The 18,908-nt window shown below is 41.9% G+C and overlaps 1 protein-coding gene across 1 annotated transcript in view; it reads left to right on the top strand.

Moving 5' to 3' along the window:
- Nucleotides 1-18,908, top strand: part of DOCK2 (dedicator of cytokinesis 2) — a 414,832-nt gene that overhangs the window by 116,119 nt on the left and 279,805 nt on the right. Inside the window, exons 24-25 of the mRNA XM_043596180.1 lie at nt 919-989; nt 2,785-2,891. Of these exons, the coding sequence (XP_043452115.1) occupies nt 919-989; nt 2,785-2,891 (178 nt within the window). The remainder of the gene's footprint in view (nt 1-918; nt 990-2,784; nt 2,892-18,908) is intronic.

The raw sequence follows: 18,908 nt of genomic DNA, 5'->3' as shown, positions 1-18,908 counted from the left end.
GTAAGATTTTCTTTAAGAAAGGAATTTTCAGTATTTTTATTTTGGTCTGATCATTAGAGGGTGATACATGTTAACTATAGTACACTTAGAATATAAAGAAAAATAAAAAGAAAAGTTTAAAATGCATCCTTCCACTAGATTCTTCAGTGTTGTTTTCCATCCATGTGACTTAAAACTCCTCTGTAGAAACTGCAGTCTTCTCTGCTGCTTAGCAAAGGATGCTGCTATGTGGGGGGCTGGGGGTGTGTCTCATACCTCTGGCGGCATCAGTTAACTTGCACCGAGGAAAGAAACAGGTAACAAGCAGTGCACAGCTAGTATGCTAACCCAGCTAGTGGACCAAAACATTCCCACCATTATTCACAAATTGGCCACGGTGAGAAAATATGAATAACTTAGTCCAAGCTGTCCTTGCCACCAACAATACAATTCAAACACACTATCTTCCAATAATAATAGAAGTTACCACTTAACAGTCTCCAAAATAAGTATGCTGGCTCTCTGTTGGATGCCTCATGTATATTATTTTTAATTTTTCCAATCCTGCAAAATAGGTACTGTTTTCCCTATTTTACAGATAAGGACATTGAGACATCAGAGAGGTTAAGTTTTGTCCACGACCACATGGTTACTAGGAGTAGAACCAGGATTTGACAGCAGGTGTCTAACTTCAAAGTCTGTGATCATTGTATACATTACTTCCTCCTTGAAGATAGAAGAACTTGTGCCTTACTTTTGTAATCAAAGAAGTGCATGCTAATGTTTCAGTCTACATACAGTGTCTTGTATCTCTCTGTAGGAGTGCCCAGGATTCAGGGTCATTCTCTCTTGATCCCTCTCACGTTGTGAAGTACCCTCCTCACCATGTGGAGTTGTTGGATGTGGGCATCCCTTATGTTTATTTCACTTTCCACCTAGGTGGCAGCTTTGAAATACATCCCATCTGTACTCCATGATGTGGAAACGGTCTTTGATGCGAAGTTACTCAGGTGAGAGCTCACCATGTGCTTTCCTGGGCTCTGATGGCAAGCCAGGGGTTCAGCGGGAATGGAGGAGTGCTTTTATGGGGGGGGGGGTTCTAGATGGGCACTTGGAGCTGGGGTGGGGAGGACACATGGTGGGAATTTGGTATAGGGCCTCCACTGTGGGATTTTGACATTCTGGTTTTATTTTGCCAGACTTTGGTGAACACCAACATAAAATAAACTTCCTTCTTTGGTGACACAAATGATACAGCATGCAAACATATAGATTAAAGAACTGATAGTTGCTGTAAATGTCTTAATTTCATTTGGACTTGAAGGTTATTTGGGGGTCCCAGTCTATGCTCTCTATGCCGGATAGTTACAAATGGGGAGCAATCTTACAGGAATAATAGAGATAGGCTCCCGTTTGCTTTCTCCTTCTTTACCCCACTTGTCTCATGAGATGATCACTAGTTTAGGGTGATCATGCTGTTAGGATAGAGGCATCTGAACCAGTATGTCCTTTCCTCTTTTTCCTAAATTCACCTAAGTTCCGAGATAACATATAGATGATTTTAAAAACTTTTTTTATTGAAATACTTTCATATTTAGGAAAGAGTTGCAAAGATAGCATGCCCTTCACCGAACTTCTCTTAAGAAGTTCAAATTTTACGTAACCATGGCATATCCATCAACACTGAGGAATTACCATCATTGTAATTCTATTCACTGCATCCCAGGCTTTATTTGGATCTCATTGGTTTTCTCACTAATGTCCTTTTTTAATTTGTATCAAGATGTCTGCTGGCTTCTTCTCATCCTTCTGGTCTCAAATGAAATGTTATCTTCTCAGAGAAGCTACTTCTGAATATTGTAAATAAATTAAATTTCTCCCCCACCCCCTACCCCATTACTCTGTGATGCAACTCCTATTTATTTTCTTCATTGCACGTATCCCTTTGTATTGATTCGTTTGCTTCTGTGTTGTAATGTCGACCTCCATCAGAATGTAAGCTCCATGCCGACTGGGACCAAGTTTGTTCCTACTGTATCCCCACTGTTCTGCACACTGTCTGTCACACATTAAATAGATGCTTAACAAGTACTTGAAAGAATGAATGAGCACAATGAGATGATTTTGGAAAGCTGACAGGGGCTATAATTCTGTTTCAGCGGTGTCTTTGTGTTCACTCTATCTGGGAAGAACTATCTTCTTTTTCATGTCCTAAACTAGTTCTGACTCACAACTTTTCATAGCTTTTTTTAAAAAATAAGGACCCTTCTGATCTTAAGACTTAAAAAGCATTACTAACTATAAAACATTAGTAAATAAAATGTTATGGTAACAAAATCAGAACCTGGTTTTAAATCCTTGTTTTTCAATGCCCACCCCCCCCCCCCACCGCCAGCTACGCAATCTTAGGAAAGTTAGTTAACCTTTCTGAACCTTAGTTTTTCCACTTGTAAATTGGGATAAGTATTGTATCTATCTCAGAGAGTCATGAGGTTTAACTAGAATAATGGATGTAAAGTGCAAAGCATGTGTCTGATACACATAAGGGCTCTGGGTTACTGGTATCATTTTCAGGTTTTCACATCTCTTTGGATGCTATTAGTAGTCAACACTAACACCAATGACATAAAAGCTTACTATGAATCTGATGCTTTGCTGGGAACTGTGGGGCCAAGGAAGCAAGATATATGTCGTTTTTGCCTCCACAGAGCTGGCAGTCTGGGAGTGGATTGTAAGTGCCAAGATGTGGGAAACATATAACTTGATCTAACTTGTCTTCTGCATTCCTATTTTTCCTGTCCTCAGCCAACTCCTATATGAGTTCTACACCTGCATCCCCCCTGTGAAACTCCAAAAGCAGAAAGTCCAGTCTATGAATGAGATAGTCCAGAGCAACCTCTTTAAAAAGCAAGGTGAGTGCAAAGCATCCTGGCTGGGTGAGTGGTGCCATAAACCACGTGCTCAACAGGCCAGAGAAACCTACCCAGTGACTCAAAGGTTTCTTCTCTAACAACTCCCTCAGTCTGAATAAATGCAAAAAGTAGGAAGTAGCTGACAACTTAGCCATCGGAATCTAAATTGATTTTAGGAAAGCTTAGGTTGCATTGTTTCCTCCTCCTGAGAGAGTTTAATGAGGTGGTAAATTTGGAGTCATATCTTTAAGTCATTCTGCCATGAGATTTTCCCCTACACGGTTATACTTGTATGAATGTCTTCAACTTGAGAGGAAGTAGGTAAAGTTTCTTTTTTGGTAGAAAGAACCTGTAACAGAGAAGTTTTCAAAGTTTCCAGAGTGTAAGAATAAACTAGAGAGCCAATGCGGATTCCTGTGACCCATCTCAGATTCTGATGGAGTAGAAATTAGAGGGGTTTTTGTTTTAGTTTTGCAAAATGTAAATTACCTTTGAATAGCTAATGTGTTTACATGGATCAAAATGCAAAGGTATGAAAAGGTACCACATGAAAAGAGTTCCTCTAGACCCTCTTCATAATCTCTCTGATCTCTTCTCCAAAGGCAACCAATGGTTCCAGTTTCTTATGTTTGCTTCCGGGGATACTCCATGTATAAGCGATCAGACACATTTATACTATACGTTCTTCCCTGATCTTTTATTATTATTATTACTCAAATAATAGTGTAATATCCAACTGTCCTGTAGTTTGCCTTTCTTCACTTAATGGTATTTTCTCAAGAGCAGGGAATGACACTAGTTTTGGGCAGGAGCTTCTGCTCACCCCAAACTGATCTCTGGTAACCACCAGTCCTCTGACCAGTGCCCCACTGCTAACAGCCTTGGGGTGCCCTGTTTTTTAAGGTCAGTGACCTAGAGGGCCACACCTCTGGATATGGCCAGGCAGGATTAGAAGTCAGTTCATCATTCACCTCATCTCCAGCAACATTTGACATTTCTGATATCAATCCTATCTGTGAGGATGAGGGTCAGCACTGTTTTCTGTATGCTAAGGCCAACACTTCCCAATTTTTAATTCCTCTGTGTCCACACTGGTGTCAGTGATAAAATGAGAAGCAAACTGTGCAAGAAGCAAGAGGTCTTAGAAGGCAGAGAATCTGTCCTCACCCAGCTGAAATTTATTCAGAGAGCTGGGCTTGAATACTTACGTAAATTGCCTAGTAATCACAGAAATATTCAGCAGCCACTTCACTGTAAATATTCTTTTCCCCCAATGCCTGGTTAACATAGTGCATCCAAAATTGCTCTCTGAATTCCTGTCCCTGGAGTTAAGGGTAGGAGAAGGGCATGGGAAGAAAAGTGTTCTTGTGATTTTATATTTGTGTCTGTGGTTTCCTGACCATTCAGACAGATGTGTGACAACAGATGAATGCAACAAATATATGGTTTGTTTGTACAAGGTGTTTTGTGGCAAGGTGATTAGAAACTAATCCTGGTAAGTCTTCTTGCATCTGTTGTGTACTGGGTTTTTTAAGTGGACATTCTGTGGTTTTCATGTTCTGACTTCCACATCAGACTGAGTTGCCCTCACTCTGAAAGCTTTGAAATATGCCTGCCCCTTTCTGCCCTGGCAGTTTCTTCCTGGATTTCGGGAGGTGTCACTGTGGAGACTGTAGAGATGAATTGAGTCCCACCCTAGGGACCAGGACGACTTCAGGTACATATGGTGCTGCACTGCACAGGCAGCAGAGAGTGGGGCTATTTGGCTTCCCCTCATTGTTCAGAGCTGCCGTCATTGCAGGGACCCGGCTTAGCATCAAGGCCAGATGGAGTGCCAGCACCGTCCTGGATTGGGCATGTGGTGTCGACTCCAGGCTGGTGGAAGTCGGAGTAACTCCTATACTGGAGTCACATCTCCCGGGCTGGTGGTGGCCCCCAAGAGTCAGCATAATCACAGGCTGGACAGTTGCTACCCACCAGTCCTGCTGTGTCTCTGAGTTTCAGATTCGGTAAAAACCCTCTGATTAATATTAACAGACAGAAGGCCAGCCCCAGCGTTGTACACAGTTGGAAAAGAAATGCAAAGTTCTTCCCTTTAAACAGTTACAGAGACCAGAAATAGTGGACAGAGAACTCTTTGGAGACATCTTTCAAAGGGGAGGCAATGTGTAATTAGTCTATCCATCATTGGTTCACATGTGAAAGCAGTATGCACAGCTTAAAGGTAACTCGTCTCCCACTATTGATTTGCTAAGTGAACCCTCTTCCCAAAATAACCCCAAAGGGAAACATCAGCTTATGCCTCTTCTTAAGTGCTCAGGTTCCAAATTAGTACAATCTGAATTCATACGTGCTTGCTGGGTCTCATTGGCTCTTGGGTATCTCCTTTATACCCTTAAATAAGGTGAGTTTGATTCCTTGGCCAAGTTTGAGCTGAAATGAAATCCCTCCTGTTGCTCTCCCTGTGAAGTGTCCTGTGCCTCAGGGATGTGATTTGCTTTGAGCCTGCACTCATTTAACTGCCAGATGTGCAAATTGCCTGGAGTATTGTCAGTGACATTAGCTTGTACTCACAGCCTTAAACATGTGTATTGACATCAAGCAGAGGGGCCAGAAGGCTTTTAAGCACTTTCTGAAATGTTGGCAGACTATCCTATTGGCCTATCTTCAGGAGGATCCTACGGAGAGGGGGGAGAGACAAGGTTTACTGGTTAAGGGCACCGTTCTTGTATATCACTAGGCCTGGGTTGAATTCCTAGTTCATTTTCTTATTAGCTGTGTGATTATGGGCAATTTACTTAACCTCTCAGATCCTTAGTAAGCTCATCTGTGAAATGGAAAAATAATAACCATGTCTATGTTAGAAGGCTACCATGTGGCTAATGAAGTGAATAATGCATTTAAAGTACCTATCACAGCACAGTGTCCTATACTAAGTGATAGCTGTTATTATGGGTGTTGTGGTTATTATTCCTGCTGCCCCTTCCATTTTCCTAGCTTCTGTTCTGACTTCCCAATTCCTTGCAATAAGAGGGTCCCTTCAAATGTGACAGTTGCATGGAAGCCAAGCTTCCTTCCTTCCCTGGAAGCTACATGTATATCCTCAATCTCTGAGAAACACAGAACTTATTCAATAAAAAGGCCTTGGCCTATGTGTGCTTCCTATTCTGATTTTGAATGTTTTTTCTTTCCAATCTTAATTTCATTTCCCTTTATTTTTGCGAAAGTCCTGTGCTATGTATGCTACAAGAAATACAGGTCAGAGTGAGATGTTTGTGCTTTCTCGTTTTATTGTTTGTCTTGCTGTAGACCTCAACATAGTTACACAGTCTGGAACACTTGACAGCCATCTTTTATGATGGTTTGTTCTGTAGGACTCTTTTAACACACACACACACACACACACACACACACACACACACGTGTGAGCACACACACACACTTTCCCCCCTTTCTTCTTTCATGGAAGCAATTAATCTCAACTTCTCCTAGACCTATTATCTTGAGTAAATTACTTAATAATTACTTAATCCTGTAAATCTCAATTTCTTCATCTGAAAAGTGGGAATAACCACAGAACAGGTATCATTGGGTTATTGTGTGGACTCAATGGCATAATATGGCCTTTTAGCCTGGGGTGTGAGGGAGTTAAGAGTCTCAAGCAGCCAAGGTCGCACAGGGAGTGGCCCACCCAGTGTGAATGATTTCAGGGTTCAGTGAGAGGAGACTAAGAAATCTGTGGAGACTAATTTGCTATCTTCTCTAAGTCAAGCTCAGACTTGCCCGCTGGTGGTGATGGGAGAAAGGAATAGATATGCCCTGAGAAAGCTCTGGGGGGAGTCTGCGAGAAAAGCAAACCTTATGTGCCTTTGGAACAGATTTGTCCCTATGAGAACCTAATCTCTAAGTAATGTGTCTTTTTAGTCTGATGCTAATCAGATGAACCATCTGGTTCAGTGTAAACTGCTTTAGGATCCACATTGCTCGCTTTTCTCAACTTCCAAAACAAACAGAGGAGGAGGAGAGGGAGAGACAGAGACAGAGATAGAGAAACAGAGAGAGACAGGGACCAAAAGAGAGAGAGACAGAAAGAAAAAAACAAAAGGACAGAGAGAGACAAAGAGAAACAGAGAGAGAGAGACAGACAGAAAGTGAGACAGAAGGGAATAAAGAGACAGAAAGGGACAGAGAGAGACAGAGACAAGAGACACAGTGCCGACAGAGATCTGGAAATTCTTCTGGTGTTTATTTTCAGCTAGTAGGTTTTTCTTTGGAAACTTTATTGAGGAGCTCTTCTCTGAGTACAAAGCATCCAGTTTTTCTTTTATCAGGATGTAATTTCCTTCTTTCCCCTTCCTCTTATCTGTTGCCCACAATACCCACAGCTCCCCATGGGGGGTGGGGGCACAGGTGGCTGTGCCCAGTGCCATGGGGTTTATCTTTGCTAATCAGCACATCCCTGCAGCACTGGCCTGGGAGCAGAGGAGAGTCCTCTTGCTCTACAGTTATTACTGTGCTTGGTGAACTTATGTAACATCTCTGAACCTCCAGGATTCCACATCTGAAGAATGTGAGTAAGACTGTTGCCATGAGAATACAGACTTTTGATTCAGGTAATTCTTGTTTCTGGTCCTGGCCTGGTCGCTTACTAGCTGTGTTCCTTTGAACAAGTAACCTCTCTGAACCTTGGTTTCTTACCTACAAAAATGGGATAACATATGTAAAACTACCCAGCAGAGTACTTTACATACTTGCTGTGTACTTAAAAGTATCTATTGTATCTATTGCATAACAGTAATAGCCACAAGTATAATAATGCCATCAATAGCATTTTAGAGCAAGACTTATATTTATTACATGCTAGCTATGCATTAAGTGTTATAAAGGACATAAACATGTATTAAATTCTCACAACAACCTAATATCATAGGTATTATTATTCCCATGTTATAGATGGGGAAGGCCTGGAATATCAAGTAACTTTTATCCCAATGAGACCAAATATTACACAGTATATTAGGGTATTCATGTATCGGGCTATGTGATGCCACAGTAGGAAATACATCCCTAGATCTCAGTGGTTTAGCAATGTAAAGGTTTATTTCTCTCTTTTGTAAAGTCTGATGGGGGGCCCTGCACCTTTTGTCCCTTCTGAAGCTATTCTAGCTGGTACCATGGCCTCCATGTCCGCCTGAAAGTGACACCCACCAAGTGCATCCACAGTCCTTTGGCCAGAACCCATCACAAGTTCCTAACCTAGCTGCAAGGGAATCTGGAAGTGATGGGATACACATGGAATATTTGATGAGTGCTGTCTCTGCCATTCACAGGTAGTAAGTATTAGAGTTGGATTCAGGGCACAAGTCATTTGAATAACAAAACACATCTTCTTTCTACTATACCATGCTTTATTCTCAGAATGAATAAAAAGGAGAAGACAGTGCCTATTTTCTTGTTGAAAGCGCTTTCTTTTTCATATTAGGAGACATGCCTCACTGTTCCTCCTAAGGTATTTTTTTTCTTGTATCCTCCACTCCTTATCCCTGTTTCAAATGCTGGGCAACTCTCTGACGGCTGTGTATAGGGACCCTTGCCTGGGTGGGAAATGGAACTCTTGATGCTGTAACTTTTGCTATAACTTTTCAGAGCAGAGCTGCAGCAAACAGTAGTGTTAGGAGGCCACCTGGAGCTTGGAATGTCCACATCAGGCTGGGCTCTGAGACCATTCAGAAGGAAAAGGCAGTAAGAGAACAAGTCCTGTTCCTCCAGGACATGAGCTCGTCTTGTGGAGGGCTTCTTGTCTCTCCTGGCATTGTACACTATTGTACACAGCCTTCCATACTTCTATTCTTTGCAAATATTATCTAGGATGAGTTCTTCTGCCTCCCCAGCGCCTTCCCCTACCCCCAGCCACTAACCAGCAGCTGCTACTCATCCCCTTAAGACCCAAACCAAATGTCCAGTCTTCAGTAAGTAGGCATGTCACGTCTGCCCCATTCAGCACTTACTCAGTCTCTAGTGTAGGTTGAGCCTGGGAGGTAGTGGGGACACAACAGTCGCAAGTTTGCAAATTTCTGCATCAAGTTCAGCGTGCAAAGATGATACAGCTTCTAGTTTTTGTTTGTTTTTAATCTAATCTTTTTGAGTTTTCACTTCACATTGTACTGTGGCAATTTAAAGTTTTCATTTAGTGGTACCTTGTGGCGTCAGATATAACCAGTCTTTCAGTTTCAAAATAGTCCCCTCCCTCTTTCCAAAGTTGCATCTGGAACTGTGTCCCAGGGACCAAATTAGGAAAGGGAAGAAAGACTTTGCTTTTGGCCTTCTCCACAACTTATCTAAAATGGTTCTCCTTGGGACTTTGGCTCAAGAGAGGTTGTTGGGACACACATGTCTTGTGGCTGCAGGTCTCAACCTCAAGCAGAGGGGGCACTAGCCTTCCCCTCTGTCACACCTTCCTTTCTGAGGAAGCTTTCCCCAACTCTTTCCCCAGGGGCTATAAAAGTGGGGTGGCTGCCAGGGTACCTGACCAATAGGGGAAGATGTGATGGTAGAGAGTTCAGTATGATCAGGGTTTACAAAGGGGATAAAACAAGGCACAGACCCTCTGTGAGGGTGATTTCTCAAACCTTAGGTGCACCTGCGGAGTTCATTAAAATTGCAGAATCCTGGACCCTATGCCAAAGATTGTGACTCTGAAGATGGAGTGAGGGAGTGAGTGATGTGCATGGTATCAGTCCTCCAAGGAGATTCTGATAGAGGTAGCCCTCCAGCTGACGCCTCTGGATTTGGAAACACAACTCCAGGAGCCTGAGTGAGGGAAAGGAAAGCAGTGCAGGTCATGAGAAGTGGCTCCCACGGTGCGTAGTGCAGACTTCCATTGTGATACTTGACATCCTGTAGTCTCGTTTGTCTGTTTATGGGGCTGTCTGTGCTGATGGAGCGGGCTGCTTATGGATAAGGGCTATGATTTATTTCTTTATGTGCCTACTCTCCTTAGAGTTCCATTGACACCAGCTTTCAGAAACTGGTCTTTGGACCTTGGCAGTCATACGATTAAATGGCCAGAGTTGCTTACAAACAGGGAAAAGAAAGAAAGGACTTTACTTGTACAGAACTGGAGGCATCACAGCACTTGAGTCATAATATACCTCATCATTGGTCCACACAGGGGTCTGCTTTTGTTTATTTGCATATTCATTTAGTTATTGTTAACAATAAATTAAACATTCATACACTCACTACCCAAAACAAAAACTAGAAACTTAACAATCAGTGGCATATAACTGTGTGGCTCTATCTTTCTTTACCAAAGGTGACCACATTCTAGAATCTTCTTTAATCATTTCTCTGCTTTCCTTTTTATGCAGTTTTATTGCATCTCTATATATCTAGTGCTTTGGTTATTTTATCTTTCTGAAAAGAGTATTGAAACATGAGTAAATTGGTGGAAGGGGGGGACACTTACTTTATTTTCACTTAATATTTTACTAAGATTCATCCATATTACATGTTGCTGGAGTTCCTTGTTTTGACAACTGTGGAGGGCTTCATTGTGAATAAACTATGTAATTTTAAGCACTTGGACTGTTTCAGTATTTCTCTATGGTAAGCATTGCTACTAAGAATATTTTTGTACATGCTTCTTGTTGCAAATATCCAAGAGTCTCTTTGGGGTATACAACTACTAGAAGATTTGCCTGGTCATAAGGGACCTGAATACCTGACTTCAAGAGATGGTGCTAACCTGTTTTCCAAAGGTGGTTGCATCAGTTTACATTCCCATCAGTGATGCATAAGGGATCCCAGTCGCTTCAACACTGGGTATTGTCCCACTTCTCAAGTTTTACCAAAGACATAGGTGTGAGGTTAAGTCTTCACTGTCTTGAGTTCCATTTCCTTGATCACCAGTGATGATGAAAATCTTTTCTTATGTTTCTTTGCCACTTGTGTTTCATGCCTGTGATAGGTCTGTCCAATTCTTTTGTTCATTTTTCTGTTGGGTTGATTGTATTTCTCTTATTGATTTGCAGGATTTTATGTATTCTTCTTATGCATATTTTGCTGATCTTATGTATTAAGGATATCTCCTCTCATTTATATACTTGTAACCTACCTTTTCATTTGCTTAAGAGCAGTTTTTCTAACAGAAGTTCTTTTAAGATCAATTTATTTATCATTTTAATAGTCAAATCTTATTATGCCTTGTTTAAGAAATCTTTCCCAATCCCAAGGCTAAAAGATTTTCATTTATATTTTTACTAAGAATTTTATCATTTTATTTTTGATACACAAGTTTGTAATCAATCAACAGAATTTATGTTTTATATATGGTGTGAGGTAGGAGACTGCTTTAATCTTTTTTGTTTTTTTTCCCCATTTGACCATACATTGTTCCCAGTTTCAAGTGTGGGACAGTTTATTTTCTCCATGCCAGTGTCATTTTCTATTTCCAGGACATTATTCTTCCCCAGAGATTTGAGGGTAAGGAGGGTTGCTGGAGCCTGAATTCAATCCCTGGTACACAGTGTACAATTCCTCTGTGCTATTACTAGTCAAGGGTGGAAAGATCAGAAGGGTCAGGCCTCTCCTTCCACAGGCAAGTCCCAAATTTAGGCTCCTCGGTTGTGTTGGCTTCTTGTGTTATTGGCAAGACATAGCACTTCTCCAGGCTTGGACCTTCTCAGTTATGAAAGAAATGAGATGGTTCCTTCGAATGATCATTTTTCTTATAGCAAGAAATGACTGGGCCTGTAGGGTGGTTTCTTTATGTATCTGATAAAAAGAGCACTGAACGAAGGGTAAAGAGACCTGAATAATAGAAACAACAATAATATCAACACTAGCAACTGCAGTTGACATTTACTGAGTGCTTGTTATGCACCAGGCTCTGTGCTGCACACTAATGTACATTATCTCACTTACTGTATAGTTGCGTAGTCTTGGGCAAGTCACATAACCTCTGTAGATCAACTATACAACCATAGATTGAACAATAATGAGATTTCTAGAGATCTACCAATATGAAAACCTGTGATTTAAAAAATCATTCTTTGATTCACAATGATAATATTGCTGAATCTTTTGACCATCATTTAGTGCCTAAAAACCTCCGCTCCCACATATTGCCCCCAACACTTTAAAATAGCCTGCCTGAGCTGGGAGCAAGGAATGAGGCCATTTTATACAAAGTCAAACAGATGAAGGAAACTGCATGATGCCCTCAAGGCCCCACAGCCAAGCTCAGAACCTTGGAAAAGGTAAAAGGATTTACGTACTGGAGCCAATTTATTTTCTTCAAGAAAGAGCTGTTGAGTTTTGAGGACCTAAGTTTTTTTTTCTCATCAGAGCATTTGGAGACATCAAAGCTCTTCAAATAGGGGTTTGTCCCTCCCACCTACAGTGTTACAAAGCTACATCCAGTTCCAAAATGTCCCTTCTACACTTGGAGATCAGAGAAGAGGCTGTCCCTCACATCTCTTTCCTTTTCAATGTGACTGATTGCAGAATTCAGTCTTGGGAAGAAACCTTCAGATCTAGAATCAGAGAAGACGGTGATTTAATAAGCTGCAGAATAAATCCAAGAGAGATTTGGTAAAGTGTCCTTTTTTTTTTTTTTTGGTCTGAGGTAAAAAAAAAAAATTGGCATACAATCAAAGAAAAGAATCCCTCTTGAACCTCCCAAAATACTTAGAATAGTAGCTTTTAATGACATTATGAAGTATGGTTTAATTGGGGGGAATCCCAGATTACCTCTTTAATGACAATCCAAATCAACTCTTCAGCAATTAAAAAAAAAAGTACCTCATTAAAACTAGAGAACTGCAGGATCAGGCTGTTTCTGTGCCTTTCAGTCCATGATCCATGGGATTCTTTCCCAGTTTGGGAGTGATTCTTTATATGTGGAAACATACACAATGAGAAAGCTTATGTAAATCTTTACACATTTATATGTTGACTCCAAAATTGTTTTGTTTGTTTTCATTGTGAGATTACAGTTGTAGATGGTTTAAATTATAGTGAGTCAGGGTTTTAGGACATTCTGAGGCTTTTAGGAGGACTTAAGTTTGATTTTGCTGATTCCTCCCCCTGCCCCCACCAAAATTTTCCTAGAATAGAAGGAAGTTTCCTTAAGACCACAATACAGCTGAATTGAAAACCAGCTGCAGATTGATTTCAATTCAAATTATATTTATTGAGAATCTAAAAACGTAGCCAGCACTATGCTATGGGGACTATGAAAGAAATATAGTAATAAATAATTTTATGGCCACCATTTGTTTAACCATTATTTAGTACCAGCTGCTATGCTAAGTTTTTTCACACATATTCTCATTTCATTATCATGACCTCCCTGTACAGGGTAGGTATTAATATCCTCATTTTACAGGTAAGGAAACTGATAGTTAGAGAGGTTGAGAAACCTTCCAGCAGCCACAGACCAATAGCATGAGAGGGCCAGGATACCAGGTGGAGTCTCATTCCCAGTACACTCTCCAAATTGCTGTGCAGTGTTTGAACAGAAGGGTTTCTGCCCACACCCCCGGGGAGCTTACAGTTGAGAGAGAAAAGATTTACCCCAGAGGTATTCCAACTTGAGCCTACACATGAAGGTAAATAGAAATGAAGGTGCAGAGTGATAGCTATCATGCTGTTTGATAAGATAACCTTATCAATATGTTTTTTAATAATGTAATCTTCACTTATATATATTTTTAATAACAGATTTTTTTCTTGCCTTTGAAACATGTGAGAACTTTCTTCATTTTGGAAAGAAATGTGATTCCTTCTATTTTCTCCTAGAGCATGGTACCATTTGGTTAATCATTCATTTCCCCACCTTTGACAGAGACAAGTATACAGAGAAATCTTTCTCTGCTACTAATAAAACAGAGTGAGAATGATCAATTACAACTCAGCTCATGGTGAAGAGGCGACAGGGAGTGGTGAGGACCGGGAGGGGGCGTCCACGCCTTGGGTGTACAGGAGGGCTGTGAATCAGTGCCAAGGAATCATTGCCACGTCATTACGTGGGCCCAATGCTACCTGATCTTCCCCTCTTTGGAGGGAAGTTCTACAAACGTGTTTTTATATGGAACCTGCTGATAGATTTTTTTTAAACAATATGCGGGCCAAGTAAAACCTATGCATGGACCCAGGACAGCAAGCCTCTGGGGTAAATTTATGATTTATGGGCTTAAAATGATTTATAGGGTTTGAATAAGTTTATTACAAATTTGTAGTATGACTTACAAATAATGCTGTAAGTATGATTATTACCAGAATTCAGTGAGAACAGTGCTTTTGGAATGACAGGTTTATGGAGGAGGAAGGGTATCAGCCAAACATCAGAGAATAATGAGTGCGCTACAGCCCCTTTCTGGAGAACTGCCTCTGGGGCAACCTTGTAGTGTCAGAGGTGGAACCCTGTCTCGCCAAAGACCCTGACTTTCAAGCCTCAGAACTCAGCGTTCATCTTTGCCTGACAAAGTCCCTTGCAAATGGGGGCCTCTGACCACATCATCAGCTTCATTGGGCATATTCCTGGGAATGCTGGTCCAGGATTGGGAAAGATGACATTTATTATTTATAGAAATTAGTATTATCAAAATACTGTGTTTTTGTAGAACATTTGGAAATCTATAAAAGCATCTATGAGCTCCTAATTTAGAGATAAACATTGTTTATTCTTCCCATCTTTCATGTCATGTATTTTATATAATTGAGATAATGTTTTACCAAGTTTGTAATCTGCTTCTTTCACTGAGAATTGTTTGGGATATTTTCCCATGTCATTTTTATGGACTTGATAGGTCTCTATCATATAGGTGAGCTACAACTGATTTCATTATTTTCCTATTTAGGGACATTTGGGTTCATTTAATTTAGTGCTAGAAAAACTTGTTGGAATTCATAACCTTGATAGACAAATCTTTGTCCTCTGTGCTCATTATTTCTTCACTGTTGGACACAAATCTTGCTCAACTTTCCCAGGGCTTATCAAGGATTTTGAGTGTCCCTTCTTCTTCCCCTACACATGCATGCACATGAATATACACCCACCCACACCCACACCCACACACACACACACACACACACACACACTGTCACACAGGATTGTGCTTCCTCCATATAGGATAAACTCAGCAGAAAGCAGACCATGTTGTCCTCTGCAAAAAGCTGGAGTGGTATGATCCAATTTGGGAAGGACATGTTTTTACAACTCCACTGTCATCCTTGATGGTAGGGGGTGTGTCTGTGTGTGATATTCTCTGCAGTACCAGGCACTTAAATGCAAACCACCTCAAGAGCCCTCATTAGCCCCAGGCAGCCAAAGTGGATTTGCTGAGTGTGATACCCTCCAGGCTGGAGCGACTGCCCAAGTGGAACCAGACACCAGAGCAAAGAGGGAAGCCAATTACTCAAAGGCAAACAAGGCTCTAATTATGGCTTCAGCTAAAGAGGGTACAATTATTTGAGGAAAGACATCCCATTTTTGAGGCACAGCACAGGACAATCATTCAGAACAAGAGCTTGGATCTACTCTTGACTTTGTTGCCTTTACTAGGACATGTCACCTCCAGGAGCATCTGACTACTGATCTGCCAAATGGGAACAGCATAGGATGCTCACCTCATTGGTTTATTGTGAGCCTCACATGCAATAGGGCCTGTGAGAGGTGTAATGGGGTCTGGTACTTAGTAAGGGCTCATAAATGGAGCATCACCATCATCACCAGTGACTATTATTAGTATTACTGTTATTGGTAATCGTCTGATAGTGGAACAGAATGTGAAACCAGAGCTGGCTGGGTTCTCAGCCTCACAGTTTCCTATTTATTCTAAGTTAGAAGTGAATGGACCTCTAAGTTTTATTTCATTTGTCTCTCAGATGAAGGGTTTCGGGTCATGTCAGGTCTCTCACTCTGACGTTTGTGGGCCTACATGAGCTGAGAGCTGTGTATCACTCTCTTTGTGGAGCCTCTTGTCAACCCTACCTCATAGGTGCTATTATTATCTCTTTTTTCTGCATAGACTGGGAGCTGGGATTCAACTCCAGGCTCCTGACTTCCATACTTCCTTTAATTGTATGCATGTCCCCAGCATACATATCTGTTGCTGCACTTAAGGCTTCTGAATCTCTGAGATGGTGATGAAACCCAGGACTGTGCTCATACTTTTACTCAATCCCTCCAAAACAATAGATACGGAAGTCCGGAAGGAAACTCTTGTCAGGCTCTGGGGACAGCTCCTGACACCTCAGCTCTATTTAACATAAACGAAACTGATAAATACTTGTTCTCCTTGCCTGGTGGGGTGTTTTGAGAGTGACCTAAAGGATTGTATGTGCATGTGTGTGTTAAAGTATTGAGCACACAGGAGGCAGATCAAATGTCTGAGCTAGAAGGGACATTAGCAACCAGCTGTACAGAAGTGGTCAAATTTAGCAATTCAGAGAAGATCTGAAGAAGAAGGCTCACCCTTAAATGGATAGCAAGTCAGCTCACTTCCCCTGCTTCTACAAGAGTAGCACTCTCTCACTTGCCTGCCCACCCTCTCCCTCCCTCCCTCTCTCCCCCCTCCCCCTCTCTCTACACAGTTTAGATCTAAAGAAATCTCTGAAAAATTGATCTGGTTCTGATGATGGTTGTTGATAGTGGAGGGAGACTGTGTGTGTGGGGGGGAGCATGGGGTACATGAGAACTCTGTTCCTTCATTCAGTTTTGCTGTGAACTTAAAACTGCTCTAAAAATGTCTATTTAATTTTTTTAATGTTTATTTATTTTTTGAGAGAAAGAGAGACAGAGCACAAGCAGGGGAGAGGCAGAGAGAGAGAGAGAGAGAGAGAGAGAGAGAGAGAGAGACAGACAGACAGAATATGAAGCAGGCTCCAGGCTCCGAGTTGTCAGCACAGAGCCCAATGTGGGGCTTGAACCCACAAACTGTGAGATCATGACCTGAGCCAAAGTCAGACGCTTAACCAACTGAGCCACCCAGGTGCCCCTAAAATGTGTCTATTTTAAAAATGTTAAACACCAAGTAAGCATATACACACCAACAGAAATTGAGCTGTCCCTCCTGCCATCCAGTCTGCAGAGGAAGGGGAAAGGCCCTCAAAGATTGGCTGGCTCCCGTGAGGCCAGTTAGCTGCCCACACACAAATTGTTACTGGAAGTGTGACTCAAGTGTGGTAGGGGCCTCTTTCTTTCTGGTTCAAGGGCACATGCTAGTGACTTAGGGAGCTGGCAGGGGAACTTATTTCATCACTCCCGTCCATGGTAGGCCAGTGGTTGGCGAATATGTCTGCTGTTGCTGCCTCTCAGGGATCACGGTCCCTGTAGCAACCGCCTGTGAGCCAGCGGTGGTGATGATTTCCCAGGGCTGCCTTGGGAGGAACTCACAAGGTGATTAGGTGGTTGTTCAGACCCACACTGTGCCTACCCCGAAGCCCACCAGCCCCCAGCTCTGCAGGTCTGTCCATCTCGCTGCCTGTCTCCTCTGTCCTTGCCAGGCCTCTCATCCTGCCTGTACATGTTCCCTGTGCAGCCTCTTCGTGAAATCTGCTGCCTTCCCCCCTGCCTTGGAGCAAAATCTTACCCATTGCCCCTTGGCCTCTTCTTAAGTTTGCATCAGCCATTAGCTGATTCTGAGTGAGGCCCTCTTCTGCCCATCCCCTCTGGTTCCAGAATGTAGGGTAAGGACGGTAATTGACTACAGGCTTCATAGAGAGAGGGTAGGCTGTAGGAATTTATCCCATGAAACTTGCCCTGCCAGAGAGAGTTACAGAGAGAGTTACAAGAGAGTTACAGAGAGAGTTTTCTTTCTGGGTCATCTAAGAAGCACCTGGGTCACCTTGCCATGGTGAGCATTATTATTATTATTATTTTTTTCAGACACAGCACAGTCTAATTTCACTTGAAGGAAGCATATTTCCCCTACTAATTTGGCTTTGGCCTTGATACTTTTGGATTAGCTGACCCTGCCACTATTGTGTGAGGAAGCTTGCAGCTCTTTCCCACCCAGCTTAAGCCTATTTTGCCCTCAGAGTTGCCACTCTACTCTGGCTACAAGTGGCTCTGTGGCCCAGGAAGGACAGAGTCAGCTCTGATTAGATTGTAAATTTTAAGCATCCTTCCCCTCCATAATGAAAGTATGTTTTTTGTATGTATGTATGTATGTATTTAAAGTTTATTTATTTTGAGAGAGAACACAAGCAGGGGATTAACAGAGAGGAAGAGAGAGAGAGAGAGAGAGAGAGAAAGAGAGAGAAAGAATACCAGGCAGGCTCCCCACTGTCAGCTCAGAGCCCAGTGTGGGGCTCGATCCCACAAACCATGACATCATGACCTGAGCCAAAATCAAGAGTCAGACGTTTAACTGACTGAGCCACCCAGGCAACCCTGTATTTTTGTTTTTTACAAAATTTGTGTTGGGTTCTTCTAACATACCTCCCCCGAGTGAACTCTTTGCAGGCTCCTCAAGATGATGGGGAAATTGTTAAGTTCTCCTCGTGTGAGAATGAGCTAAGAGAAGTTGGCACTTACTATAGTAGCTCTGGGCCTCTTACGCCAGCTTCTGGCCACACGGGGCACTCCTCCCAGTTCACATTTGTTTCATCAAAAATAAAATAAATGCAGTGAGAATCCTTATATTATGGATCTGGGGAGGCTCTTATTCTTTGACACTTCTCTGAGATATTAGGAAATATTTGCACCTTCTTGAGTTCAGGTAAAGAGTGTTTTCCTGTATTCTAAATAATTGGCACTGAGGAGATCCTCAATGCATGTTTATAGAATGAAGGAACAATTATCTTAATTTAAGGAAGGTAACATAGTCTGGTGGAGAAAATACTGTACTAAAAATTGGAAGATTTGAACTCTAGTCCAGTAAACCTACTAACAAGATGTGTGGCATTGGACAAACCACTTAACCTCTCTGGGCTCTGTTCCTCATGTGTATCGTCAGAGAGTTGGATCTCGAAGAGTGTGTCCATCTGTGTCAGTAAAGCTGCATTGCC

The sequence above is a fragment of the Prionailurus bengalensis genome, chromosome A1, assembly GCF_016509475.1.
Source record: "Prionailurus bengalensis isolate Pbe53 chromosome A1, Fcat_Pben_1.1_paternal_pri, whole genome shotgun sequence".
Taxonomy (NCBI): domain Eukaryota; kingdom Metazoa; phylum Chordata; class Mammalia; order Carnivora; family Felidae; genus Prionailurus; species Prionailurus bengalensis.
The sequence above is the reverse complement of the archived record's forward strand: the minus strand, read 5'-3'. Positions and strand labels throughout refer to the sequence as shown.